Source organism: Notolabrus celidotus, chromosome 4 (assembly GCF_009762535.1).
Source record: "Notolabrus celidotus isolate fNotCel1 chromosome 4, fNotCel1.pri, whole genome shotgun sequence".
In the NCBI taxonomy this organism is placed as follows: domain Eukaryota; kingdom Metazoa; phylum Chordata; class Actinopteri; order Labriformes; family Labridae; genus Notolabrus; species Notolabrus celidotus.
The window spans coordinates 33499353-33513507 of record NC_048275.1 but is presented as its reverse complement, the minus strand read 5'-3'; the positions used below and the strand labels follow the sequence as shown (position 1 = coordinate 33513507).

The following is a 14155-nucleotide window of genomic DNA, read 5'->3' as shown; positions in this document are numbered from 1 at the left end:
TCATCTGTATAATTAGCTGCCAGTTACTAATTACTTTCTATTTCAGAACATGACAAAATAAATAACATTAAAAATAAATAAAGTTATACATTTTTGTGCCAAACATTACTGTTACCTATCCATCCATCCATCACCTCCATACCTCTCTGATCTCATTCAAACATACACACCACCCGCACTCTTAGATCTTCTTCCTCCATGCACCTCACAGTAGCCCATGCTCAGTTAACCACCACGGCATCTCGAGCGTTCAACCTTGCAGCCCCCAGTCTCCAGAAAATCCTGCCTTAAAACTCTTCTTTTTAGAACTTCATATTTCCTGTAAACACTTCAAATGTACCTTTTTTACATTGCATTTCTTTTTCCCATTCATTGTGTTTTGTTCATATTGTATATTGTTTGTTTTATCGAGTGCTTTTTATATTAAGTCTGTTTTATTACTGTTACACTTGTAAGGTGACCTTGAGTGTCCTGAATGGCGCCTATAAATAAAATTTAGTATTATTATTATCTTTTTAGAGATTTGATGTGCGTCACTTACTGCAACATCATTCTCAGAGAGGACTTTTTAAGATGCAAAACAGAATCCTTAATTTGAAGTGAGGTACTGAAAACTGTTATAAAATTAAACTAATCTGACCTGCCCAAGCATTTACAATGAATTAAACATTACAGAAGACTTAATGGGACCAATTATATTCAAAATATAAGTTTTGTAAGACATTAACTTGCAAGTATTTATCATTATTATCTTGTGTTAGCTCCTCTTACGGTCAGCCCAGACTTGGAATTTGTCTCTCGTCTCTTCTGGACCATTTCCACTCAGAGATTGAAAGATGCTGTTCTCTGCTTCATCTCTCATGATTGTCATAAGTCCAGGTGCTCTTCAAAATGTTATAATGACGAGGATAGAAATATCTAAAGAGATAAGTTCTCAGCTGAATCTCTGCAGGAGGAAGGAGGAGCATCAGCATGCACATTTTTTAATCATGATTTCTATGAGAAGAATCCTCATACACCTGCAGCCACTTTTTTATACGAAATTTTTTTTTCAGTCTTCATAAAACAATTGAGCTGATGTGAAAGACAGGTAGAGACGAATTAATGTAACATAGTTTATAATGCCCACCATTCCACTTGCTATGATGTGAGATTCATTTAGCTGGTTGTACTTACAGCTTTGCATACATGAAAACTGGCAGCTGTGATGCAGTGCCAGCATATGAGAGAGCTCATCACTGTGTATAAAAATCATGGATTGATTTCTGTACCGACACCTTATTTCATCAACAGTTACATAATTGGCACATTTTGATCTTATAAGTCCAGAATGAGATACTGTAATCTGTTAGCGCTAATATGTTGAAATAACTTGAATTACTGGAAGGCTTTTGTAGCTGATGTTGGGTGTTTGCTGGGCGTCTCTGCTCATTATGTTGTAGTTAAGTGAAATACAACCTGATGTAGAAAGAAAATCAACCAGAAGTTTTCATGTTGCTTCAGTGAATGACTTCCTGTGCGGCTCGATCTGCCATGTCCAGTGGTGGACAGTAACAAAGTAAATGTACTTGAGTATTATTTTTTGGGGAACTTATTACTTTGACTCCATTTAAAGACAAATATCATACTTTTGACTCCTCTACATTTCTAGCAATGCTCTAGTTACTCACTACTTTTGCTTTGTAGTCAGCTGAGTTTTCTTTTCTGAAATCAGATCCCAAAGACCCTAAACTGTTGGTGTACTTATGTTCGGTTTGTCTCAGTGGTGTAGCCGTACCTCAGTGGAGCGTAGATCAAACGTTCTTCAGATCAGTGCGTTCATTTAGTCGTGGTGATGATGGCTATGACTGAGAAGGAAGATGATTCTCTACCTGAGCACCACGGCCATATTTTAAACCCACGTTTGAGGTTTTGAAATAAAGAATGATTGTTTGTATTGTTGTAAATCTCTGATCTGTTTACCACACAAACTTCATCACAGCCTCCGAAACATCAGCATCTAACCTGAGAAAGCATGTGGAGGTCTGGAGCTAACACACTGCTTTGATTTCAGAGGAACATTGTAAACTTGTCTGTGCTTGTAGTAACTTAGTTTATATTTCATGGTAGACTTTTTAGATATGGGGTTCATGTTTTCTAGGTAAACAGAACAGAGCAGAATGTTCACCCATGCATTCTTGACTGACCTCATGCTTTGTGAAAATACGTTTAGAGATGTTCTAAAAAGCACTTTGAATACTTCAGTATTTTTAAAAGCAAGGACTCAAGTACTTTAACTCAAGTCATAATTTGACCATGAGGATCTATTCTTTGACTTAAGTAATGAAGACGTGTACTTTGTCCACCACTGGCCATATCTTCACTGATGTTCCATGGTCTGACATCCGGCAAAAATAGAAGTCTTGCAAATCTGCTGCAGAGGGCTACAGATTGAAGGAGCTGGAACAGAGAAGAGACTCAAAGGAGCGGAGCCAGTGGAAGAACACTGAACTGAACTGCTCTATTACCTTTTTCTGGTGTTTACAACACTGTTCGTGTGTTCATGTTGGTTTCTGAAAGCACGTCCATGTTGTATCCAAAAAAAACTACCTTAAACTGCATGATTTTACAGTGCGCAAGAATCCAGCAGAAGTATTAACAGTGCATGGTGAAAACGTTTGGTCATGCAAGAAGCATTAATTATTTGAAAGAATGTCATGGTATTTAATAATTTAATTAATTCATGCATTTTACTGTGATCAGCCTCATGAGTGTGTTCACCTCTGTAGTTTGTTTTCAGACCAAAGAAAAATTTAATAAAAAAAGATGATGTTTACATTTTATATTTTATTGCTCATTCACACAACCATGCAAACCTTCTAACTTCCATATTTGTATGCACACAGTCTTCTTTTAGCAGAACATGATGACTTCTTCTGAATAAATAACAAAGGAGATTCCAGTCGAATCTACAAAAACAAAATCAAGACTGAAGAGATGCCGCCACTTTCAAGTAACCTTCAAATCAAACGGAGCTATGAAGGGTTTCATGAGTCGTACATGTGATAGAGATGACCACTCTTCAGGTTTGTTACATAGTGAGTGCAGCAACACCAAATCTTAGCAACTTTTCTGTCTTTCCCACAAAAAATAAAGTTCAATAAGGCTAATTAAGTGTCAAATGAGGTCAAAACAGCAGAGCCCAATTCATCAACAAACCATTAACAGAGCTTGAACACGAGTGGAGGAACCAGTAACACACCAGTATGAAAACGTAAAGTCCTACATTTGAACTGTCATCTGTTGTCAAGCAAGAACTCCAAAACTGTCTGTAGTGAGCGTGTGCAGTATCTGTATGAGTCTACGTCCTCCTTCAACAGCTTAAACATGCTGAAAAGGTTAAATGATAAGGCATTTGTAAGCAGTCCATCTCTGAGTGGACTCTGCTGCGATGCCCCACACTGTGTCTTCAACTGGTGTAGTGTCTGCCTTGGTTAAAGCCAGCCTGGCTGTAATTTTGCCCGCCATGTTGGAAGAACTGTTCAAACTGTCCTCCTTGGTTAAAATTCTGGCCCCCTCTCCCTCCCCAACCCCCACCTCCTCCTTGTCCTCCTCCTCCTCCTCCTCCTCCTCGGCCTCCTCTTCCCCTGCCCCCTCGACCACCTCGCCCCCCTCCTCTATCCTGATGCCTCCCACTATCTTGATGGAAGTTGTCGTTGTGGTAACCTCCTCCAGCCCCCCCTCCTCCTCCTCCTCCTCCTCCTCCTCCTCCTCCTCCTCCGTGGAAGCCAGAGTCCTGGAAGCCTCCTTGGTGGTTTCCCCCTCCTCTCCCTCCTCCCCCCTGATAACCTCCTGCATCCTGAAAGTGGCCTTGATTGTAACTGCCTCTCCCTCCTCCGCCTCCTTCTCCCCACCCTCCCTGCACCTTCCCACCTCTTCCTCTGCCCCCCCTTTCTCCATGTCCTCCTCCTCCGCCTCCGCCTCCTCTCTCATATCCTCCACGGCCACCTTGGGAGTAGTGATCATAGCCTCCCCTGCCTCCTCCGTGCCCACTCCCGCCATAGTGTCCTCCACCTTGCGGAGGATCCTGACGTTTCTGCCATGAGGGCATCTCTGGAGGTGGGGCCTCAATCTCACAGGGACGGCCTCCCCTGTCTGGCACTCGTCCCATAAGAACCTGAGGAAGGGACAGGTGTTAAAATAAACAGGGTTCCCCTGGCTGGCTCGCCAAATATGAGCTAACTGTCTGTAGATGTATTGCATTAAAGGGATAGTTCAATTTTTAAAGCTGGTTGTATGAGGTACATGTCTGTACATGTAGTAAGTCTATAACCAGGGGGATCCCGGTCAGCTTGGCCCCTTTGTTCAGAACCAGCACAAGTGATTCTGACAGTGATGGTGACACCTTCATGAACAGGAGTCTGTACTAACTGGAGAGCAGGACAGATCCAGAGTCACCTGGTGGAGCAGGTTTATAAACTGTGAGTCCATGAACCCACAGAGCTCCTGCTGTCAGGAGTGGGACTTGGAAACAACAGTACTTCAGGACCTTTCTGAATCAGAGGATACCAGCGGCTCACACTTATGTACTGAATGTGGCTGTTTTACTCGCATTCTTCAATTTTCAGAAGTTAAATCAGAAAAGCTGAATGGAAATGTTTTTTTAAGTTTTCAGAAATCACTGTTTTTTTTTCTTGCATAGTGACACAACCCATGTGAGCCCTCTTAGAATAGAATACTCTGCATCAGCACAATAATGTTAATATTTGTTGCTTCCCATGATCTCAAACTAATATAACATTTGCAGAATTACTATCAGTGCAAATGTAAGGTAACTCGTACATTAAGAAGTGTGGATCTACGCACTGCAGGCAGACCAACAAGTTTGTGTTGCGTCCATGAGGCAGCGCCAAACAAAGAGGCTTTCTGACAACAAAATAATGAGCTGAAACGTTTCTAAACAAAGCGCACATTTAGTGACCGACATGAATGTACTGGTTGGAGCTCCTGAAAATACGGTGGCTGGGAAGTGCATACAAATTTACAAAGGATGAAAGACTTTTACAAAGTTGGAGACAAATTTACATTTTGGAAAAAAAATGTACATTTTAAAAAACAAAATGACATTAAACACTTTTACCAAGGCCAAGACAAATTTACATTTAAGAAAACTAATTTACAAAATCAGAAACACTTTAACAAGTGAGGGAACATTTTACCAGTCCCAAAACAAATTGATAAACTGCAGATTCTGCAATGTCCCAAATGCTGGATGTGAACCAGGAGTGATTGAGAGAGCGGTTTGTTTTGGCAGAGAAACGGACTTCATCCCAGGTCATTCTGATGTGTCCTTTCAAAATAAAAGCCAAATGAAATTTGAAATAGAGATAATTCTGGATATTTTCAATCAGAGATTCTAAACAAAGAATCTCATGAATGAAATAGTCTCAGTTTCCCCTGAGTCATTTCAGTTCAGACTAATTGTGGAACACTTTTTTTTCCAAATTTCAAATGGCTGATATTTTAAATTTACACATCAGATAAAGTCAGATTGGCTGGATACATCATGAGTTTGTCCACTATTACTCTGAACTGAAATTACTCTGTGGACACTGAGATTCCTACATTATCTCTGACTGAAAATATCCAGAATTATCACTTTTTTTCAAATTTTGTTTAGCTTTTATTTTGAAAAGACACATCAGAATGACCTGTGATTGACAGGACAGTCCGTTTCTCTCTGCCAAGAAAAAACGCTCACTCGATCACTTCCGGTACTTGGTACATTCCTTTTCCAGTAGAATCTGCCATTTGTAAAAATGTTCCGTCAATTGTAAAATTGTCTCACCGCTTGAAAAAGGGTTTCTGATTTTGTAAATTTGTTTTTGCTTTGGTAAAAGTCATTCTCTAATTTTTTTTTAATAAAATGGAAGAATGTTTTCCAAAATGAAAATTTGTCTCAAAGTCAAAGCTGATCGTCATCCCACAAAAGAATCACACTTACCATTGTACACATTCAACCCCACTTTAAAAAAATGTCACTATTCCTTTAAGAGAAGATGATAACAGAGAAATCTTAAACAAAGAGTCAAACCTTTGTTCAAACCACACCTGAAAACTTAAACACGACTATCATATATGACCCACCTTGTTAATGGCACAAGCAGTCTTCTCTCTTATCTTGCCGCTGCTTGTGCGCAGGATCTTGGAGAAATCTTGTCGAGCAGCAAGAAGGTGAGCAACGGATATTTTACTGTTGGTGATGAGGGCAGATCGCAGGGGCTGGTAAACTTTGGCCAACTTCTCAGCATGCGACTGCAAAAACACAAAAAAGAGTTGCGTTAACTTTTGGACGAGATCACAGTGAGTAAAGAAGATTGTGATGGAAGCTGTTCCTCATTCCAGACTTATTTTAGTGAGTTCAATCAACTGTGAGCAGGTTCACCTGGAGTTAAACCAGACTACTGAAAAGACAACATTAATAGAGCTCAAGTGCGTCAATAGGTGACAAAAAGCAGTCCTCCTACTCTACCGCGCTCAAACTGGAAATCCTTACGCAGTCATGCAGCGAGTATATTTCCAGAAAGAGAAGCAACAGAGAGAGCATGTGTCGATTCATCAGTTGAATATAGTCTAATTATTTAATATTTTATCACAACAATAATATTGAAGGCAAACCTGAAATGTATTTTTATTTAGATGATACACGCACATATTTAAGGTTACGTTATTACGATGGTTTCAATCTTTTTAATACGTTCAGTAATTAACAGAAAGTTTCCTCTTCACGTGACTCTGCTGTTGAATCAGAAAACAAACCAACAGATTTTTCCAGTTTTGTTTTGAGAAAACACAAAGTGAAGACGTTAATAACGTGGGATAAAGATTATGGTGAAAATATTTCTAATATTATTTTTTTAATCTATTTTTTTCAGCATATATCAGAAATTTAACGTACTTATTCTGCAACCAAAAACAAACCTCTTTGATCGTTATCAGGCAGTTTTGATTTATTTGTGAATTCAGTTACTTTAAAAGACAGAAGAGTCGGGGGGGGGGGGGGGGGGGGGGTTTAGGGGGTCTAGACATCGCAATTTAAAACACAAAAGGAGCCGAAATTGCCATTACAGGTAATTCAAGATTAATGTCAGACTCAAGTATTTATTTCATACGTTTTTATCATAGACTGTATAAATAATGGACGTAGTATCTGTGACGTCGCCCATCTGTTTCTGAAGCCCTGTTTTGAAGCCTATAGTTGGAGGGAGCCATATTGGAAATGCTGAACTCAACCTAACTTCTGTTGAGCTAGTGTGAGATAAAGAGGCGGGCCTCTAGCCTCCTCACTAACAGCTACAGCAGTGGATCCCAAACTTTTTCTGCGGGGCCCCCCTTTGAGGGTGAAAATATTTCCATGCCCCCCCCAAAACTGTACATAGACACACATACATATCTAATTATGTATTAATTGATTAATTCCTTCCTTCATTTGTTTGTGATTAATTAATTTCCTTTTTTATATAATTGATTTTTGAGGTAATGATATTTTGCGGTATTACAAAATGATAAGGGATCAGGCATGTGAAAATATGTTAACTCTGGATTAATGTGGAGGAATCAAATCCCTGAATACTGTAGAGAAGAGTAGAGAGACCGCTTCAACGTACCTTCGCTCTGTCTGACCAACCAAACGACTGCACTGTCACATCCAGACGCTTCAACAACATTTTCCTTCTCACTTCGTACTCGTTTACAAGAGCTTGGTTTATGGCTTCAATCTTTTCCTGAGGAGAGGAAGAGAGATCATTTAAGAGTCATTTATTCACGCTGTGATCAGATGCGCTGTGATTCATCGTTTCTCAGTACTCACCAAGTGCACAGGCCCAAGAGTCTTCTTCAACAAAGGCTCTCCTACATAATTTGGTGGGACTCTACCAATGGCTTCTTTCAGCTGAAAAACAAACACAGACACAACATGCAGGAGTGTGTAGAGTGAGTGTTTGAATGACAGCTCTTAGGTAGGCTGAAAGAAGAGACGCACAGGGAATCCCACTGAAAGAAAAGTGACACGAGAGGTACACGATTTCTTTGTGCTTCGTGATTCAGACCATGAACTGATGTTTACTGTGAGGACCAAAACTCCTGTGAAATAAATATTAAGAACAAGATGACAGATAAAAGTCACAACCAACACTACAACTGCATTTTACAATGGACCTCAAATGAAGCAATCTTCTGTTCTAAATGGTAAATGAGTCATCTTGATCTTCATGAAAACTAAAATGACTGTCATATGTCTGTAAGCTTGTTAGGTGGCAGTGAAACAAATAGGTAAACATTAAACAAGGTCTAAAGTAAAATTTTAAAAGCTTTTTTCATATTTCCAGTTTAAGGTGTGATATTTAAGCCCCTCTAAAGCCTGGTTTATACTTCTGTATGACTGTATGATATACTGTTACGATGATGTGTTCACATCAGTCTGCAAAGTTTGAGTTCTAAGCTGGTCAAATCGCCTGTTTCCGATCCCCCTTTGTTTTCTGCTTGCTTGTCCACAGTGAACTATAGAGACTCTGAGTGTGTTATGTTATATTAGAGCTGATAACTGTTGCTGTTGATCATACAGCAGGTATTAGAAAGAGGAATAGAGAGGAGATGAAAAGTACAGCCGATCTACGGCAATTCTGGAAATTTTGTAAAGGCAGGAAACATGATTCTGCCCAGTGGACCAATCACAGAGCCTGCGGTCTGCAACATTTCAATGCATAATTACATTTTGGAGGGGGTGCAAGTCAGGCTACGTGTGTTGGAACAAGGTCACATTGTCAAATCGATGCAGAAGCATAGAACAGGCTTAACACCTCTCTTTCAGTATGAATGTTACAGATGTGAGCTGGTGGGACAAAGCTGTTCCATCGAAGCAACGGCACTGGAGTTACTAACAGAGACGTTACAGGGACAAGGCAGGATCACTGTGAAGCGTGTGTGTGTGTGTGTGTGTGTGTTTGTGTGTGTGTGTGTGTGTGTGTGTGTGTGTGTGTGTGTGTGTGTGTGTGTGTGTGTGTGTGTGTGTGTGTGTGTGTGTGTGTGTGTGTGTGTGTGTGTGTGTGTGTGTGTGTGTGTGTGTGTGTGTGTGTGTGTGTGTGTGTGTGTGTGTGTGTGTGTGTGTGTGTGTGTGTGAGACCAATGTGATGTCTTTGTGAGATCAATATGATGACAGCAAAGCTGGATCGCAGCACTGTTGTGGACTCACAATATGGAAAGATATATGAAAGAGCCAATGAGAGGAAATCCTTTGTGACAAACAGGAAGTCAGAGTAAAACTGACCTTTGAGCTCTGACCACCACAATCTAGTGAGTTCTTCTCTGGGTCTGAGCGCTTGATATACAATAAATAGATTAATGAGTTATGGATGAGCCATTTATTTTAAGATCCTCTTTGTTCATCTGTGGATACGACTTGGCGTTCAGTGAATAATAATGGATGCTACCTGTAGGGGATCTGAGAGTTGGAATTCATGAAACTGCACCAAACATGCATCAAACAGAGATAAGTCATAAGATGTGCGGGGTCTGCAGTAACAGTGATTCAAAGATTCAACAGCTCTGGGGTTATTTTCTGGTCTTGTAAACACAGATACTGCACCACTCAGTTTGTCTGTGTTGACAGAGCGCCTCACCTTCTTCTCGATCCCGCTGAAGAACTGGAACATGGTGATGTTGGCTGGAGGCTTGGACATGCCCAGTGCCATGCAGATACCCTTCAGCTCCTGGAACGCGGGGCTGCCCGACTCCTGGGCCGTCTTCTCCGGCTTATTAACGAGAATCATCCTTGATGACTCCAACTCCGACACCAGGAAGGCTGAAAATGAAACAGGCTGCTGTTACAGGATGCTCAGGATTCAAAGGTGGCTGAGGAAAAAAAAAATCAGTCTGGCTGTGGTAAAATAAACAAATAAAGCTGAAGTACTCAAGGGACAAGATCTACAAACCTGACCCCCGTGAATCAGGAATTTATGCAAACATGACTCTTTACAGATCAGATGGTTGCTCTTCCTGAACACACTCACACAAGTAATGCCTAAACTGTTTTCATGGTTCAGAGGACAATTCTGAGTATCTGTCGTCCGACTTGTAGTTTGAAGTCACTATACTTGATTAGGTCTCAACTGCAGCGACTTCTGTGTGTGCAGAAAGGCTTTAGGTGTATAATTAAAAGTGTAAAAACACACAACACATGTTTAAAGAAACACAGTTCTGCTGAGCTTTGGGTGAGTCACGAAGGAAGCAAGAACACAAGGTGTGTTGAACTGGCACACCTCGACAACTCTCAGCGGTTATTATTGTCATTGTTCACATTTAAGAGATGAAATACTAGACCATCACATGATCAACCGTCCACACTGACAGAAACAGAGGAACAGTGAAGATTAATCCCCATCAGTGATACAAGCTTAACAGGGTATTTTCAGGTTTTGAATCTGAGTTACAAAAGCATCAGCTGTGAGGTTAGATCAGGTAACTTAACTCTAACTCCAAAAATTCAACTGTACAAAAGTGTCCTGAAAAAGTCCAACGATGGCCAACTTTAAGAAACCACATGCCTCTGGAAGGCAGTTGAAAGCAGAGTGTCTTACACACATCACTTCCTTAGTGTTTGAACAAATGCTTAGTGAAACAGAACACACTTTCACTCATGATTGAAGGCCTGGCATACACACGAACGACCTGAGTGCTCACACACTGTACTGTTCAAACGTTACAGAGCACTGACGCCTGTCCACAAAGTACACTACCAGTCAAAAGTTTGGACACACCTTTTCATTCAATGGTTTTTATTTATTTTAATTATTTTCCACATTGTAGATTAATACTGAAGACATCAAAACTATGAAATAATCTCGTTTTGCCATAATCTGGATTACAACAGTAGTCAAATAGGGCTATCCATTGTGTACTAACCCTACCTCTGAACAACACAACTGATGGTCTCAAACACATTAAGAAGGCAAGTCATTCTACAAATGAACTCTTGACAAGGCTCATGTTCATTAGAAACCATTCCAGGAGACCACTTCATGAAGCAGACTGAGAGAATACCAAGAGTGTGCAAAGCTGTCATGAAGGAAAAAGGAGGCTACTTTACAGAATCTAAAATATAAAACATATTCTGCTTTGTTTAACACTTTTTTGTTCATTCAATAATTCCATATATGTTCTTTCATAGTTTTGATGTCTTTAGTATTAATCTACAGTGTTTGCAATAATTAAAATAAACACAAACCCTTGGATGAGAAGGTGTTTCCAAACTTTTGACTGGTGGAGTATGCTTCAAAACTCTGCTTCAGAAACAGATGAGTGACGTCACTGAGTCTACCTCCATGTTTATACAGTCTGTCATTTACAAGCTTCACGACTGAATGTTTGTTGTGCTTAAATTTAAATACATCGCTTCTTTTGTTGATGCATATTTATATTTGTTAAGAAATTGTAAATAGAAGCCAAAACGATCTCTGACAGAAAGGTTCCTCTCTTTAGTTGTGTATTTTTCAACGCAGTTTGTTTCAGCCTCCGTTGGTCTCGTATACATAGACTGTATGATAAATGGACGTAGTATCCGTGACATCACCCATTTGTTCCTGAAGCCCTGTTTTGATGCAAATCATCGGCGGGTGCCATATTGGAAATGCTGAACTCAACCAAACTTCATCCAAGTTAGTGTGAGGTAAAGAAGCTGGCTTTGAGCCTCGTCATTAACAGCTATAGCCAGTCAATCAAGTCAGCCATGTCCTTATTTGGGTAAAACTTGTAAGTTTAATATCATCGAAAATACTGAGTCATGAAAAAAATCAGCCAGTACAGTCTGCTGATAGAGAAATGAGATATTCAGACCTAAACTGTTTTCTGAACCAGGCTGTAAACATGTTTATTGCTGTCTTTTTTGAATGGATGTGTATGTTGTTTCCAGACTCAAGCAGACTCTCCATGAACTGCAGTTTATAATACTTCCACATCTGCTTCATATCTTAGGTTGCCACTGGGTCCCGCCATGTGATTTCAGCAGAGCTACCTCTAGAAGTCCACCTGAGCAAAGGTCTGCTCATCGAGAACAACCAAACACACCTGTGAGGTGCAGAAATACTGCACAGTGTGCTTATTCTGACATCTAGTGGCGGCTGCACGCAACAACCACACACTCTGAAGCAAGGGACATGACGATACGGCCTCCCAACACTAACACAGGAGGGTGGAGTACTAAAGTCCACACAGGGTGTAGCAGACTTTATCCTGCCAGCTCAGGTCGATGCGACAATGTTTACTGAAGTAAGACTTAGGGTTGTGACCGTACTGAGGAGCAGCAGGCAGTCGGTCCTGCTGAGGAACCTCTGGGTGAGGTCTCCGCTGGTGAGGACAGAGTAAGGGCAGGCCAGCTCTGACAACAGACCGCTCATCTCCAGCTGGAAGCTTTCGGCCTCACTCGGACCTGAGAGAGAGGCAGAGAGACAAACAGTGTAAAAGAGGATTCACAGGATAGAAAGGAAAAACAGTTGTTAAAGCTCACATTCAGAGCACGACAGTTTGTTACACGAGCTGTGTTGGTGAGAGTTTGTCACAGCTTGAACAGAATAACACGCAGTTTGTGACTATGTGAGTTACCGCTATTGAAAAATCTTACAAATCTAAGCTTACATATACGTATTCATTTTTTAACTCTACCTTAAAGAAAAGAGATCATATAACATGCATCTCCTCTGGCTCCTCATTTTGCATCAAGAGCAACACAAACAACAGTAAGATAACAAACACGTCTCACAGTTGGTAGCGTGGACATTCTCGTCCAGCTTGCAGTAAAGTCTGAGCTCGGACACGATCCAGGCACAGAGCTTGCTAAACTCCGGTGAAGCTGCTCCTCCGCTCACAGCAGAGTCCAGAGCTCCATCCTCCAACAGAGGGCCTTGGTACCTGCAGGGACACACACCAATACATGAACCATATGACACCATAATCATCCTCAGCCACAACTCTTCCTCTTCTTATCAGGGGGGGCTTGGCAGTGCCTGATAAGAAACACTGAAGTTTGGTTTAGTGAGACAGCTGGGTTTGAAATGTGAGACATGCCATCTGTCAGATGTGTTCGCCAAACCACGTTTTAAAATCAGGATATTTAAAAGGAGTCTGGCTTTTATCATAACATACATGTTAGAAAGTAACTAGCCCTGCATCTGTAGTAGTCTGTGAAAGGAAAGTAGATAGTTCAGCATGTGAATTAACAGATAAACACAGTGTTAGAGTAAATAATCTATCCCTAGAGAGCCTGCATGCTGACAGTCAACAGGAGAGACACGTATTGTAGGATTACTGATCTGATTCACTACAGAGAGGCTCAACATTACATTCATCTCTTTTATCATCAGCTCTCACGTCTGTGCTCATGATTTATATAAAAGGATGAATAAAAGTCTCCTGCTGACACACCAACATTAGCAACAAAAGCAAGTTAGCCATTTTGCATAAGCAGGCAGCACTAAAATAGGAGGACAGGCAGAGCTGGCCACTGCTCTGCCAGCTCTACTTTATTATCTTCACACCGTGACAAACATTCAGAGTTTCATGACTCACCCCAGATCCTCCAGAGACACAAGAACATCATTCTCCATCTCAGTGGTTTATCGCTGTGGAATAAAATCACGCACTAAAGTGGACAAGGTTTTCTCATCAGCCAGCTCAGCTGATACACGTTTTACTTCGGCTTCTTTTTCTTCCACGGATTTATTAACAGTATAAAAACCATCCGACTTATACATTACCGCCACCTACAGGACGCCATGAGCTCCGTCTGCAGAGCAAAAGAAGACCTTTATAAAAACACGTTATCAGAATATCAGATATCAGAAATAATTTATTTATCCCGGGGGGAATTCAGACATTAAAGTCGCTCCTTTACGCAATAATTAAGGATATCAAATAATATTAATAGAAGAAGTAATTAAATCATAAATCTGTATCCTGTTAATGTGATCTTGTGTTTAACTTTTCCCTTGCTTCTGTTTAGAACAATCTTGGAAGAGATGGGTCAATACGCACAGCTGTCACTGCAGAGTTTATATTTACAGGACCCACACTGATTTTCTACATTAAGGAGTGGACATACCCTGCTGTTACACTCTTTAACATGTAA

At 40.6% G+C, this 14155-nt stretch overlaps 1 protein-coding gene across 1 annotated transcript; it reads right to left on the bottom strand.

Annotated features, from left to right (window-relative positions):
* Positions 1-2806: 2806 nt before the first annotated feature.
* fam98a (family with sequence similarity 98 member A) lies at positions 2807-13763 on the bottom strand. The gene is made up of 8 exons (XM_034682459.1): positions 13597-13763; positions 12791-12939; positions 12326-12460; positions 9657-9838; positions 7850-7930; positions 7647-7763; positions 6127-6294; positions 2807-4156 (listed from the first exon to the last, which is right to left on the bottom strand). Exons 1-8 carry the CDS (start codon positions 13632-13634, stop codon positions 3449-3451), a joined length of 1578 nt encoding a protein of 525 aa, XP_034538350.1. The 5' UTR covers positions 13635-13763; the 3' UTR covers positions 2807-3448.
* Positions 13764-14155: the final 392 nt, after the last annotated feature.